The sequence below is a fragment of the Hirundo rustica genome, chromosome 4 (genome assembly GCF_015227805.2).
Source record: "Hirundo rustica isolate bHirRus1 chromosome 4, bHirRus1.pri.v3, whole genome shotgun sequence".
NCBI classification, from domain to species: domain Eukaryota; kingdom Metazoa; phylum Chordata; class Aves; order Passeriformes; family Hirundinidae; genus Hirundo; species Hirundo rustica.
This window is the reverse complement of record NC_053453.1, coordinates 58,720,990-58,736,645: the sequence shown is the minus strand read 5'-3', so window position 1 is coordinate 58,736,645 and position 15,656 is coordinate 58,720,990. Positions and strand designations below refer to the sequence as shown.

Below are 15,656 nucleotides of genomic sequence, written 5' to 3'. Positions count from 1 at the left end.
CGTTCAGCTACTCCCTGAAAGCTGTTGGGGTTGGGGGAACAAAAAGGGCCCCCAAAGAAAGCACATTTCATCACCAAAGCAAGCTGTCCTAAGCTAGCTGCCCCATCCTGTCAGCCAAGGAGTGAGCGGGGATAAAGCAGTCTCTGCTGCCCTCCCCCCATGCTTTCCGTGTGAGAAGCAGAGAGAAGAAGAAAGCATATCCTATTTCATGCCTCTGGCATGTGGAAGTAAGAACATTATTTTATAATAATCCTATTAATGCAGATGAGATGATGATGGCGGGCCAGGAGGCCCCATCAGTGGGCTCTTTGTTGGTGCAGGCAGCCCTGCCTGGGCGAGCTGAAGGCAGCCTTTCTCCAAGCCCTTCACTGCCTGGCTGGTCTTGAGCCCTCTCATTGGGGTCTCCAAATGAACAGCATGAGGTCACAGTAGGGCCACAGGCTCAACATTTGTTTAATACCAACCCCAGCCTGGATGGAAAACCAAAAGGGCAGGGTTGTGCATTTTCCAAAATGCTAGACTTGCTTTCCTCTCTGTGACAGAAAGCACATCCCCTCTCCTCTTTGTTCATTTAAAGAGTAAAACCTATGTGTCTTTGACATTTTTTTCCCTGAGTTTTAAAAATCAACGCCCCTGTTCTAAGCTTTATCTTAGATGCCTTTTTTTCACATCAATGAAGACAGCACACAAATTGGCTCCCTCCCTAATGGACACATTATTGGCATCAGGTTTAAGATTTTGAGCTTTTTTTTTTTTGCAGCAGCAGCAGTCAGATTTCATTGGGAATGAAAAATATAAACCAGTTGCCTATGTAAACAGAAAATATGTATACACACACACAGAGTGAGTGTGTATGTGTGCGATAAAGGTAATAACTTTCTGAGAGCCACACCTGGTGATGTGTCAAGGGCAATGCTTTGGTCACCAGAGAATCTTAGCCGTGAAGCTCTCTGTGGCACAAAATCTACTGAACAGTAGACATTGCCTCCTTCCCAGCCATCAGGGAAAGCCGCCCAGCAGCCCTACATACTATGGAAGAATCTCCTAGAGGAGAGCTGGGGAAGTACCTAATTTTAGAGTAAACAGTCTTGTCATGAGAACTGCATGAAAATGGGAGCCCAAGGAGAGCAAGCACCGTCTCTGCAGAACCTGCAGTTGTGCCTCACGTGCCAGGGCACTCTCATGGAGGGAGACAGGGATAGAAATTAGAGGAAGGCTCTGGAGTGTCTTATCGTTCTTCGTGCAGTCACAGCGCTGAAATATAAACGTGCCACAAAGAAGAAATGAAACAAATCCAAATCTGTGTTAGGAAATGATTTTGCAGGGCTCCCATTGTGTCTGAACTTATCAAGCAAAGCCTTCATTCCCAACCTGATGCAAAAATCACTGGAGCCAAGCGCAGCCCATTCGCTGCTTCAGGAGACTTTGGAGCAGCCCTTTTTGAACCACAGAGTGAATACATTTTGGAAAGGAAAAGAAACACATTATGTTAATTGTGCAAATGCATTTTCAGCATCCCTTAGAAATGGGGACATTTGCCTGCAAGCTGACAAAGAGTATTTAGTTAATAGTTAAAATTCAAAAGAGATTTCATTAAAAATTGAATCATTCATGCAATAGCAGAGCAGTTTTGTCTTTTTGTTTTCCCTCAAGCATTTTGTGCTGCACAGAACACTTCTGAATTCATTTACTTTTGCAAAATTAATTGCCAGGTCAATTTCCAGTGGGAATAGAAGGTGAGAAATTCAGAAGAGAAAGGCGAATCTGGCAGACAGCAGAGGGCCTCTCCCACTCAAAGTGTTGAGGTTTAGTTTTAATGCAACATGTAGCTCAGAAAAATGCACAAATCAAAGGCAACCTCCACAAAAGGACCGAGACATTGAAATGAGGCAGAGATGAAGATTATCTCAGAGGTGAATTTCAAGCAGCTCTGAGCATTTTACATCTCTCCTGCTGTGACTCTTGTTCACCGGGGCCAAGAGCAGCGGCTGCTGGGGTCACAACCCCGGCCCTGCTGCCAGGGGAGCACGGCTCACCTCGTGCCACACCTCAGGTGTCATCTGAAGGACAGAAGGACAGGGCTGTGCATCCCAGCAGTAGCAGGAGGTGGCTGTCACTGAGCAGCCAGCACAGCCCCAACTCTGCCAGCACTGGCGGCGTGTTGACATGAAAACAGGGAGACAAAGTGGGTAAACACGCCCGTCTCAGCTGACCTGCCTTCACCTGGGGCTCGGTGTGCCCTCTGTCTGGGGGAAGCTCTGGCAGACTTTTCCTGATGCATCATGGAAACATTCACAGCTGGGTGGGAGAAGAGCATTTTTGGTGGCGAGGACAAGTGGGTTCACTCCACAGAAACGTGGCAGGGCTAAGCCTATGTGGGTCTTGCTGTCAAGGCTTTTCTTCAATGAAGGGAGACCAAATCAACCTCACAGCTTTGCAGAGCTGTACCCTGGTGTGTGCCATTCGTGTGGGAAGCCTGTTATGTCCTTCCCTGTGGGTTTCAGCTGTGTGGAAGGAAGAGAAAAAAACTCTTAAATGCTCTCCAACCTCCAAAGACTGCTCCCCCACATGCCTTGCCCCATGCCTCCCCTAAGATGTCTGCAAATCCACAGCAAGTCCTCGGACAGGGGCCCCCTTCTAACATGAGCACCCAAAGCCGTGAGTGACCACTGCAAAGAGTGCCAGCAAGCTGCTCCCTGCAGAGCTCACCTCTCCCTGTGCCTTCCTGCCTGATTTGATGCCTGATGTGTTCTGTAACAAGAACATCATCGTGTCAAAGATAGGCGCAAGCACCGCCAACAGCCTGGGGAAGAACAGCAATGTGTGCTGCTCATCAGACCAGGACAACACCGCATGCACTTCAACAGTGTGGCTTTTCCAGCCAGGATTGCAGAAAAATTCCTGCTCTCCAGCATGCATTGTTTTTCTGTCAACCCTCCTGGTCTGCAGACAGAGCTATGCTTGCAGGAAGGCTCAGCTCCTGGCTTTGCACATCTCAAGGAGGAGGTGCAATAATCACCGGAGGAGAAAGAACAGCTTTTCCAGCATCACTTTGCAGAGGGTGATGCAGGCAGAGAGAGAGCTGTGCTCACAGGGAAAGAACAGCAGCAGACCTAAAGCTGCTGTTTTTTGGTATTCCACACAGCTATTCCAAATAATCACTGCAGAGGTCAGGCCAGTGAACATGCAAAAAAACCAGCCAAACTGGGAGACAAAGTCTCTGCTCTAATCCTCTACTCCTTTCTGGCTCTATTAAACCATCTTGACAGGACCAAAAAGAGACTCGAAAGACAGAAGCTGCTGCGACCCTGTTGGGAAGGTCTGGAGCCCTTCCCTCCTTCCAGCTGCAGCATATCCTGGGGAGGAACCTTCAGGGGCCACCTCCCGGTATCCACCTCCCACCGAAGCTGTTTTGGTCAGAGCCCTTCCCTTTCCTCACCTGGCTGTGGCAGGAAAGTTCACGGTGTCCTGGCAGCAGGAAGCTCCCTTGCTCCACCCTCTGCCCAGCACAGCGGCTCCCTGAGCTCGTCGAGGATTTGCTGCACCACATCTGCCAGCGCCAGCGACCTGCTCTGTGCGGACACTCGGGGGGGAGCGGGACCCTCGGCATGAAGCACTTCTCCTGGGAGCCCCGGGCAGCCCTCGCTGTGCTCTTCCTCGCCGCTGCCCTCTGGGATTCCTGCTCAGCAGGTATTTTTTTTTCTCTTATGCTCCAGTTCTGATACCCTGCGCTTTTCCCCAGCTCCTCTCAGTACCTGCATATGTTGCCCAGTGACAGCAATTTGTTCTTTAAAAATGAGGGGGCACTCCCTTGCTTCACCTAAAATGTATCAAGAGCTGGAATTAATTAATGAGATTTACTGGACATGACTGATCACAGCATCATTGTAAAGCGATGTTCTTTTGCCATCTATTTACAGAGCCAGTGTAAATGTGGCTGAGTTGCCATTCCACCCGATGGCAGGGAGACAGGAGCCACAGTTACTTGACCTTCTCCTGCTTGCTGAGGCAAAGGACCACCTGCAACACCACCCATTAGGATCACTGTACTCTGATTTAGCTTTCATGACAAGCTTTTTGCAGAAAACGTGGCTTTGGTGCCACCTTAATTGTAGAAGTTGCCTGAAACCAAAATGTAAATGAAACCTGTGAGCTGCTCCTTTCCCACCAGGCTACTGCCTGCGTTTGTATATCAGCACCAGATGAGACCTGCCATCTGTTTAAAGAGGGCTGGCTTTGACAGCCTGTTCTTTGGGCTGCAAGATCTATAAACACAAACCAGCACTCGGCGTTCTGCAGTACTTCCTTCCACAGGTCATACACAGGTTTTAATGATTCTTCCCAGTGCTTCTGTGAGGTACTTATTAACTGAGAAAACAAATTATGGGCTTGGGCAAGGTCGTTCTGCAAATCCTCTGAGAGTCAGAATGGAGAATACTCAGACCCTTCCCTGAAGCAGCTTGCCCAGGGGCCCACTCTGACCATGGCAGAAGCCGTAGGGATGGTGGGTCAGCTCAAAACACAGAGCCAGGCAACAGCAGGTGACCCCAAAGGGAACACGTCCCACAGGACAACCTCAGTTTACTTGCTGTTACTTGGAAAACACCAAACCCAAAGCAAATCTTTGGTCAAACGTCTCATACTGTTTTGTTTTCCTCAGCTGAAACTAAACCTGAGCTATTATTTTTGAGTTTTTGGTGAAATCAAGCTGGACCTGATTTTCTCTATTACATTCCAAATTACCAGCTCAGAGTGATGGCTTGACTGGAAATAGTTCTCTCATAGCTTCTGCCTGGTCTGTGGACCAACACATTAGATCTCCATGCAGCAGGAGTCCTCACTACTGGAGCCTTGCCAGGCCAGTTTTCATCTATGTGTGCAGGAGATACTCTCCCCAGCTGAACTTGAACTGTGCTGCTCATGGCAGCACAGGAAGATGTGTTTCTCTGACTCCCTTCCTTCTGCAGCAGGGGACAGACAGGTGCTGATGCACAGGCACCACTGCAGCTTGTGCTTTTACCCCTGCAGGCATCCTGCAGCTGTCCTGGTTTGATCCCACAGAGCTGCAGGGAGCAGGCTGAAGCTGAGGGGCAAGGCAGTATTAGGAGGACTAAGGAAGGTTTGGTCTGTGACACCAAGTGCAGATTTGGAGAGTGGTACACCAGCCACAGAGTTGTGTCGGAGTGTGTGTGTGTGCGTGCTGATTCTGGGTAGGAAGCAGGATAAAGAGGCAAAAACCTTCATCAAAGCTCCAGGCCTCTCCCTCATTACTTATTTCTGGATGTTGTATTTTCCATCCTGAGCTGGTTACCATGCTGGTATGAACCAGAGTCCAGACAGAGCACTTTCAGATGCTCTGACGTGCAGCAAAGCCAAAGCTCCTAACAGTGGCCTTGGTGGAGAGCCTGCTGAGGATCTGCTAAGGTGGGCTCAGCCCTCAGCTCTGCCAGACTCCTGTGCACCCTGGGATTTTTCTAAGGGCAAAAGAAGGCAGAGGTACAGCCTGATGGCCCTGGATCTCTCCATGCCACTGAATGGTGTTGACCATTTCCGTGCTTGCTCGTTTGCCTCTGGAGCCTGGGCAAGGACAGTGGTTCATTTGAGCCCTGAGAGAATGGCTCAGGCAGGTGCAGTGCTTCACCTGCTCCTGAGGGATGCTGCTAGAGCAAGTCACTGGAGCCGATGTTAAAAGTGGTGGGATAAGGAAGCATATCCTAATGCAGCAATGTTTAGGAGCAGAAACTTACTTTCTTCAAGTTGTTTCCATCCTACAGACCTCTACATGGTCAATGGCTTTTAGATTTTCCTGCTTGATGACAAACATCGCTTTCCTAATCCAATTTACCTTTTCTCCTGTGCTTTCCTTCTGGCAGCAGCTGAAGACATCTCCAATGTTTCAACAACTGAGTATGAACCACCATGTCTTAGTAAGTCTTCATAAACCATTAACTACCTCTTAAAGTTAGGTGCTGAGTCTACAGTGACTGAGAGGCTGTCCTGGAAAGGGATTTATCTCTTTCCAAGGCTTCCATTATGGGTGAACCTCTAGGATGCATTTCTAAGACTCCTCCACTGTCATGGTATGATATCTTAGGTGACATTGAGACAGACTCATAGCTTTGAACAGACTAATTGATAGCTAACTTGTGTCCTAAAGCTCCCTGCTAGACTGCTTGCCTGTAGGCATTACGCAGGTTCCCAAGAGCACCTCCTTCCCCTGCCCTACCAGGTCTTTCCCAAACAGCCAGCCCCAAACAACCTGAGATCCCCCCACTACTCCAGTCATCCCCCAGTTTAAGAGCCAGGCTTAGGGGAAAGATGCCAAGGCAGAGTGATGGAGCAGAAGTCACCTGCCTTCTTTAGTAACGGGAACCTCTCGTGTACTTGGCCTCCCATGACACTCCATTTCTCCTCCACCAGACGTGAACTTCTGCAGGCAAGCGGCCACGTGCTGCCCTTCGGGCATGGATGACTACGGGTGGATCGCAGCGGCCGTCGGCTGGAGCCTCTGGTTTCTGACCCTCATCCTGCTCTGCATGGACAAGATCATGAAACTCCGGCCTGATGAACCCAAATACTTGGGGGCCTGAAGCAGAGCAACCAACAAGCGGCAGCACTGGGGAGCAGTGAGGCGCAGGCAGACTGACAAAGCATTTCAAACACTTGTTAAGAAATAAAAAAGAAAGGGGAAGCATCTTCAGCCAAAAAAAGGCAGATCTAAGCAGGGCAGCTTCACCCTCTCTGGCAGGCTGGAGCTGCCAGCCAAGGTGTGCCAAGTCCCTGCAAGCCACCACATATGTGCTACAGTGCAAAAAACCCTACTTTTCCCTGAGCCCTCTTTGTGTTTGCTGTGAGCACAACAGCAGGAGGAGAGGCTGAGGGACCAGTTACCAGCCTATAGCACACGGCCTTGAGACAACCTGCTGCATGACCTTTGGGTTTGACACAGAAAGTGAGCAAATAAAGCTATTTTCTGGAGCATCAACATTACCAGAGCCAGTACTAAGCTATAGGCCAGGTTACATCAGTAATCCATTGACTTTACTTCTTCCTTCTCACTCACTAATCTGCAATATTTTAAAGTCTATAAATTGATACATGGAAAGACTCTTATGGAAACTTAGGGATGGTTTGAAAGCAAAACTAATTTTCCCAGAGCCATTTAGATGTGAACTGTGCTGCAGGAATCCAGTGTTGGTTGTATTTGTACAGCTTTCACCTGCCTGAGAAACTAAGCCAAGCTGAAGTGTGACAAGAAGGTTTAAACCAGCATAACCAATTCATGCACAAAATTATTCCTATTTATATGAGGTGATAATAAACATTTTTACTGATTGAAAGACTCTCACTGACTGGTTTATATGGATAAAACTTATATTGGCAAGGAATTACTCAACCCAAATTGTTAGAATCAGGATTCTAGGAAGACATATTCATGCAGGAAGGTTTGCCTCACTGCAGTCAATCTGATTGATGCAGTTGCACCAGTTTTATTTCTATCTGTTATTAAAAGAATAAATCAGAATTAAGCTTACCTAGACCTACACAAGGTTAGCAAACCTGCTAGAGATCAAGCGAAATGAAACATAAAAAGTTACTTTTAAATTTAAAAATCACCATTGGAAATCCTTGTCTGCTAGAAATACTCTCCCATCAGCTCATCAGTATGTAACTTCATGAGTGAGAAGAGACAGAAATCAGTCTAAGACTCTTCCAATTAATACAGGCACAATTAACACTTTGATCAGGACAATTTGGCCACTTTAAAGTGATGGGCAGTTGCCCCTTATCAACTAGCCCCTATCAAGAGGAACAGGGACAAGTCAGACACTGAGGAAAGAAAATACATCCTTCCCTACCACTACTATCACTTAAGACAAAATGTCTTTCAGAGTGAAATGCTGAACAGAGCTGCTCATGTCAGGAAAGAAAGTTTTGAAAGGGAGAGGCTTAATTCTCAACATTTCAATATACAGCAATTAAAAGTAATTTTTGAACAACAAATCTCAATGTTGGAGACACTCAACTTCTTTCCACAAAAGCCCCGACAACCAAGCAAAACAGCAAAGTCCCTCTCATTTATGTACAAACTTACAGAAACAAAGGGCTCTCAATCAACACCAAAGTGTAAAGAGCAGTGAGTTGACAGTTAAACCACTGCAATCACTCATGTACTACAAATCTTTTACGTACATATATAATTTTTTCCCTGTTATGTTAGTTTTAATAACAGAAATTGTTCAGTGGTCTGAAAGCAACATGAAAGACTGGGAAAAAATATCCACTTACTGCCTTCACATCTACTTTCTGCAGATCTCTTCCTATAGTTCTCCAGATTTACGGGCATTTTTCTCTCATTTGGGAACACAGAAGTGCCTCCTGGATATGGCATTTCTCTCCATCTTTGAGGGGATATGTTTCATAGCTTTTGCATGTCTTTGAGTTTTCAGCACGTGATGCAAGTTCTAGATGTCCTACAAGAGCAACAGCCACAAAGAGCTTCGTAACAACTGGGCAACTGTGGGGCTTCCTAAAGTCTGCCTTTAGAAGCACAGCTTGTTCATTCTTCACTCTCTCCAAAATGGTGCAGCTACCTTCGAGGATTGTGTTAGACTTAAACATGAGGTTTAGCTTTTTGCAGTTTCCTTTGAGGATTTCCAGCTCAACCAAATGGGGGAGAAAAGGAAAAAAACCCCCATATTTTGTCATATAATGTAGTGCCCTCAAGGATTTTGTGTGCCTGTGTTCAAAAGTGATACCCAAATCTCCACAAAACCAGGTATAAAAATGGAGTACCTTACAGATAATCTCTGCTGTGAATGCACATTTTTTCCAGATGATTGACCTGTAAACCTCTGATCTAATATGACAGGTTTTTTCTAACTGCATCACCTACTCTGACATCTGACATTGTCAGGTTTGATCTACAGCTGCTTCTTCTCAAGTCATTTGATGCCGTCACTTAGAAAGACTTCATCCTGTAATGAATCTCATGAAGGCACTGCTGTTCCTAGTTGTGTCTGGGATCCCTAAACAAGGTGATAGTGCTCCACAAGCTCCAAGGTTATCAATGTAAACAACTTATCTGTTTCTACATAATACAGGGCAACCCCCCCCAAAGTACTATTTTAAAGGGACTCCCTGAGGTACACACTATGGGCAATCACAAGTACAATGCAAAACAACCCACTCTGCAAAAGGAGGAGAAAAGCCCTGATGGTATTGTCGGTGTTCCAGGAGCTTGTCCAGTTACAGAAAGCACTGAATTAAAAATGTGCATCTGAAAGACTTGAGAAATTGATATAAAAACAGAAATTAGTAGACAGAAATTGATTATACATACCTGATTTTCAGAATTTAAATATTATCTGTAGTCTGCTCTTACATTTCCTGGAATATTTTTAGCCAGGGAACACACAGGAGCACAGGTTGTGTGTTATTATCCCTCATTTAAGAGTAATTGAGTCACAGTTGCACAAATTAAATATACATGACTGTATAGTACAATGCCTTATAAAAGTGGTGAATGAGCAGTTTGCAGACTGATATTCTCACTTACTGGGTATTATTTCATGCTCTTAATAAGATCACTCACAATTTCTCTACTTGTAGATCCCAGCTAGTGCAACACTGTCCAACCCCTACTGACTTCAAGGGAGCTACACAAACATCCAGCACATGCCTTGTTTTGTTCTTCGGGGTATTTTCACTGTAATTCAGGAAGCCTGTCATTTTTGTTCCCACCTTGGAGGCAAAGCATAACCACTGATTTATCAGCATGCATAAATCATTTTTGTGTTAAACCTTGGTACACCAACAGACTGCTACATACAACCTCATAGCACCAAGTTGGTGTAGGCACTTGCCCATCTCCAGACATGTAAAAAGTAAGGTGATAGCTCCAAATGATGATGGAAATGTTAACTGTCCAGTCATTCATAGTTATTGTCTGTCCAGGACCAAAAAGTTCCTCACTGGAATGAGATGGAGAAAAACTAATCTATTCCAGCTCTCATGATTCAGTAGAAAGAAAATCAGAAAAATTGTTGAAACCTAGATGGCCAACACCCCCCCTTCCAAAAAAACCCAAACCCAAGCAAACAAAACCCACCCCCCAAAAAACCCCAAAAAACCAAAAACAACCCCCCCCCAAAACAAAACAAAACAAAACAAAACAAAAAAGGTGAATAAAACTCACAAGTTTGAACCTCAGCACTGCTGACCACATCAGCAGAGTTCTTCCTATTTTCTGCACTAAGTTTCTGAATCTCAGGCATGAAGATATGTAATGCCTGGAAAGGGAAGGGAGATGCAGATGGCACCTGGGAAAGCTGCTGGTCTGCAAGCGTTTCAGACAGACAAACAGAGCACTGGGAACATGTAACTGAGCAGCACTTTCAACAACAAAGGAGAAAAACAACAGCAGCAGCACAGCATTGCAGGGTAACTACTTTAATTTGCCTGGAGATAATATCAATCACATCCAACTAGTGATTTTTAAAAAATTCTTAATTCAAGACTAAATGGATTGGTACTTGATGCATGACTCTTCATCTTTTCAGATACCACTGCTCTGATAATGACTCACATTACTCACTGCCTTGATCCTTGGGGTTTTAGTGAATGAGCTACATATTAAGCAATTGCACTTTACAATGATTACACTTGGCCAAATCACTAGAGGAATGAAAACTGGCAAGCATCCGGGCTCCTTACTCACATGAAACACAGACAAGACAGAGGTTAAATTCATAAGAAAAGGTGCTCGGTACTGGGACTCTGTAAGAATTTTGATGAAGTCATTACAAAAACCAGGATTTCAAAAACTTATTGTCATTAATTACTGTCAAGGAATGGAATACAGGCGTTCTTGGGAAGCAACCACCCTCTCTTATCCTTTCACTCCAGATTCTGCTTATTTTGTGGCATCTGTGGTACCAGTATCTGTGGTGGAATTCAAACATCACTGCAAGTTTCTGTCCCAGAATCAAACACGTTCAATGAGCTAACTTCCAACTCCTTGCAATAACCATCCAGAAATAAACCACGCAGTATTGTGTCCCAAGTCTGCAAAGTGATTGGAAGTAAAACAGCTCTAAGAGACTTGTGACTTTTCCTGTCCAATTTGACAGCATGATTTCTGGAGCAAAAATTGAAGTACTTTTTCAGGTTTTCCACAGCTCTGTCTGCTTTGTCTAAATGGGAGAAAGGGGGCTGTAAAGCCTCACCTCTACTAGACTGTTCCGCCTTCATGGCATTACAACATACTGCATATGTAAGTCATATCAGCTCAAAAATAGGCAAGTTCTAATGCAGCCACCCTCTGGGCTCAAACACAGGAAGAAACCATCATGCTTTAGCTGAGCAATACTAACATCCTACACAGACGTGACAATGTTAGGTAAGAGAGGTTAGCTCCTCCTTAGGAAGAATAATGCTCATTGGCATTAGTGTTGAGTGCTCTTTCAGCTGGTAGGCAATGTTGTGTCAGTGATGCTGACTGCTGGAAATGACAAAAAATTTCTCGTAGCTTCACTGCAGAGTTTTACTCTGTAAAAGCAAGAACATTGTTTCCAGCACCCCAGCAAATTTTCTTCCACACAGCAGTGAAGTGCAGGAGGATGTGGCAGTAATGTAAATACATGGCTCCACATCTACAAATCTTCTAAACAGGAGATTCCTATGCCACCATCAAGCCTGAAGACAGAAATAACTGTCCAGATCAAAATCATTCATGGAAATGCTTGACTGGGAGTGTTCTATGCAAAATGCAAAGCGACTTATTTGAAATCATTTTATCCAGGACTGCATGGACACAAATCCAGCAATCAGTTCAGAAGTTTTGTGGATGCTCAGATCACCTGTACTGCACTGAATTTGAACTATTCCATATCTGGTGACTATGCTGAACTACTACTGACAAGTGGCTAATCCACAACTCTTTCTCCTATTTCCTCAAGTCCTAGGATAAAAGCTTTCTGCTTTTTCATCATCATGTATTTTTAAATTTTTTATTTCTTTAGTCAAGTTTCTTTCAGGTCTCTTTCAAGACCAAAAGAGTGCTGTGCATTGCCAAATATAATGCAGCATTAATTCTCCTTGAATAAAAAAAAGTGGTTCCTAAAACACAAACAATATGAGCTACTACTTTTAAATCATGCACAGCACTTAAAAACTTCCAACAGCCTTGGATGAGGAACCCAACATCCAAGGAGTCTTGGGATGGAAATATCTGAGAAGTCTTCTTGGGAACACTACAGAGCTCTTAAGAAGTGCATACATTTGAATATATCTGGAAATGCAAACCAACAATTTTTATCTTTCAACACTTTAGTTCTCATCTCATTTCACTGGCTCTACACGTGGCAATAAGGGGATTTCTGCAAGTGAACCTGAAAACCACCGTGTCAGGGATCCAAGGAGGTTTAGCATTTGTTTCAAAAGATTCTTCAGAGCATTTGTTCAAATGTGCCAATACTTTATTCCAGTTTAGATGTAACAGCCTAAACACAAACTTCCAGTTATGGAGTAAGAACTACTCAAAACCAAACAGGAGTGGCCATTACAAAGGGAAAAAAAAAAAAAAAAAAAGTAAAAGGTACCAAGAAAAAGTATCACAAAATCAAGACAAAACATTCCATCTCTAGAAACTACGAAGTGCAAAGAAATGTGTATTTTTCTAATACTAATGTAATTTGTTTTTTAATCTATCAGTCTTCAGTGGGATTCAAGGAACTGCAGCTCTACTCCAGAAAAGTCTCTTTAAAAAGGCAGTGCAACTCCATGGGATTGCTGCTTCTCAAGTTTCTTACACTGTGCGAGTAAACTCACCCTGGGACTTGTACGTCAAAGCCAGAACATCTTGCCAAGTGCACCCCAAGCTGCACCAAAGAATCTGTAGGATGAATTCTTCCAAAGCATACATATGACTACATGGTTTTCAGTGGAAGTCATACAGAGGCAGCCAGAGGCAGCATGAAGAGCAGTGTTTGTATCTGAACTGCCAATCCTATGTCACGAGCTGAGCATGCTCTGCCCTCACTGAAACATGTCTACTGGTGACAGCAGAATACATCCCCATTCTGTCTCCTCCATTTCTAAACAAAACCTAACAGGAAGAGAAAAACATACCCTCCACAAAAGGGAAATGGATTTTTATTTCCACATTTAAGCGATTCAAAGCTGCTGCTTGTCTCTAGGCACATCTAAACAGTCCTGGAGAAACTCATCAGCCATGGTGAACTGCTTTTGGGAGGCTCAGTGATGAAAGATGGTCCTCACGCACACAAACCAGAACTGCAAGTGGTGAAGGACTGCGAAGAGAGGCTCTCATGGACTCTGCTTGAGTGGGGCCAGGGGGAATCCCTAAGATTTCTTTTCTCTTTACAGAACACTGTCACAGGTGGGTTGGAGACCTGGTTGCTGCCCTCTGCCTTCTGACAATCAGATGTCATCCTTTTTCTTTTTAATCAATTTCCAGTTTTCTGTCCATATTCAGAACACACCAAACTGGTGCTATGAAAAAAAAAAACAACAAACATTTATTTCTTTGCATCTGCAAAACTATGGGCAACAACACATCCCCACCTCAAAGCTACAAATGTTCTTCATCCTCCCACTTCAAAGCTCTTGGCCAAAATACGGAATTTTCAGGGACTGGCACCTGTTTACAAGGAACTGCTAGTTAAGGCATGCAACAGAAAATGCACATTTCTTCCTTGAGCTAAAAACTACGATAGCTGGAAAAGTGAGGAATGTAGTGAGGGTGAAAGTTAAAAAAAGTGAGTTCAGCTGCCTACCGTCATCCACATCACAAAACTGATGACTGCACTTGGGCTTGAATATATACCTAGCTTCCTTACGTGATCCATCAAATGTGTTTTCAAGTCATGAGTTAACAACAACTTGAGCTGTTGTGGTTCTTGGGAAGTTACAATTGCTGTACACCGCCTCTTTCTAAGATAACACCATAACCCTGCTGTTCATGGTCTAATTTAGAGGCACTGGCTTGGTAGGAACATGCACTTTTGGGTGTTCACTCTGTGTATTTACCTCTGTCCATAAACGTGCACCACACTGGTGCAGCCAACACCACACCAACCTTTTGGTGCAAGGGTGATACACACAGACCTTGTCTGACATTGCTGCTCCCCAACCACTAGATAAGAAGCCTGATCCAAACCACTGCAAGTGCAGTACATTGCAAAGGGTCACTCAGATTCCACTCACTGCTCCAAAGTGGCCGTATTCAACATTACCAGCCCAGCACCTATGCAATTTGTTCCTCCTGAAAGCAAGGTTTTCTTCCCTGAGTCAAAAGCCCACAGCCACTGGCAGGACCATGTGTTACACCCTCGCGGAGAATATTTCATAGTACTGAAGCACACCCCACCTTCCACACTGTGTGTATGAAAACTAGCTGTAACATTTCACTTAGCTCCAAAAATAATCAAGAAGCAGGCTGGAGGTCAACATTTTGGCCACGAAAAGGAAACCAACCATGCTAAATTATGTAGCTCTCATCTCATCAAGTTCTCTTAGATGCCAAACTAAATACAGACTAAACACAAATGTCAAGGAAAATTGAAGAAAGGGAAGAGCCTGAGGATTCCATAAACCAGATGGTTTAGTCATGGAAATGGATGCAACAGTTGGTAACAGCTTTCTGTGCCTGTACCAATATTTCATCTGATCGGTGTTTTCAGAAACTGGTAGATATATTAACAGATACTTAAATACAGGATACTTTAAGTTTCAGGGAAAAAAGGTTTGTTGGTTTTCCCCCTCCTGCCTTTTAATAGGGCAATAAAAAAAAAAATTGGCAAAAGAACTCAAGCACATGGGGATACAGAAGCTTAGAGATTTTCTCCCCCCCAGAATTTCCAAGTGGAAACACACATTCTGGCACATGCATTCCACAGAATCCTTCTGTAGCACATGGAGGAAAAAAAAAGCTTTTCCTGTAGCTGCAAAAAGTGTGGGTCTCCCTTATTAAGGCTGTTCTTGGAACTGGTGGCTTCCTGTATGAAGATACAGACTAGGTCATACAAATTTTTTGGATGCTGGATCAGGTCTCCAGGCAATCTGAGAACATAATTTCCAAACACAGCTTTCTGACTTCTTGTATTTTACTATCCTGTTGAAAGTTTTAAAGAGGGTTTTCTTCATCAGAAAGCCTCTTTTATTTACAAGCACCTATTTGTCCTGTATTCTTCATAAGATTAGGGAGTGAAAAGAGAAATGATACACATACAAATAGAAAAAGATGGAATTCCACAACAGCATCACCATCACTAGCAAAAAGGTTAATGAGATGTGGCTTAAGTACCTCTAAATTTCAAAGCTCTTATTTCACAGAGAACACATTGTTCTTAAATAGCTGAAACCAGACAAAATTAATTTACCTTCTAGAAGACCACATTTTCTTGAAATGAAGTCACAGTAATATGTTAATATGATAAGCATTGGTCTCTGAGCTCACTACAGAATTAAACTGGAGAAGGATGTGGGGTCTGAAAGAGATGGTTTTAATGGGAACACTTAGGAAGTGTCAGTCTTCAGCGCTGTCAAAATGACCAAATGAACACTGCCTGACACTCTTCATTCTTCAAACCTGGCATTTTGCAGAAGTATTGGCAACATTCATGTTTACAAAG

The 15,656-nt window shown here is 44.1% G+C and overlaps 1 protein-coding gene across 1 annotated transcript; it reads left to right on the top strand.

The window, feature by feature from the left end:
- Positions 1 to 3,444: 3,444 nt before the first annotated feature.
- Positions 3,445 to 7,313, top strand: TMEM213 (transmembrane protein 213). Its single transcript, XM_040062717.2, has 3 exons — positions 3,445 to 3,690; positions 5,874 to 5,927; positions 6,421 to 7,313. Exons 1-3 carry the CDS (start codon positions 3,609 to 3,611, stop codon positions 6,588 to 6,590), a joined length of 306 nt encoding a protein of 101 aa, XP_039918651.1. The 5' UTR covers positions 3,445 to 3,608; the 3' UTR covers positions 6,591 to 7,313.
- Positions 7,314 to 15,656: the final 8,343 nt, after the last annotated feature.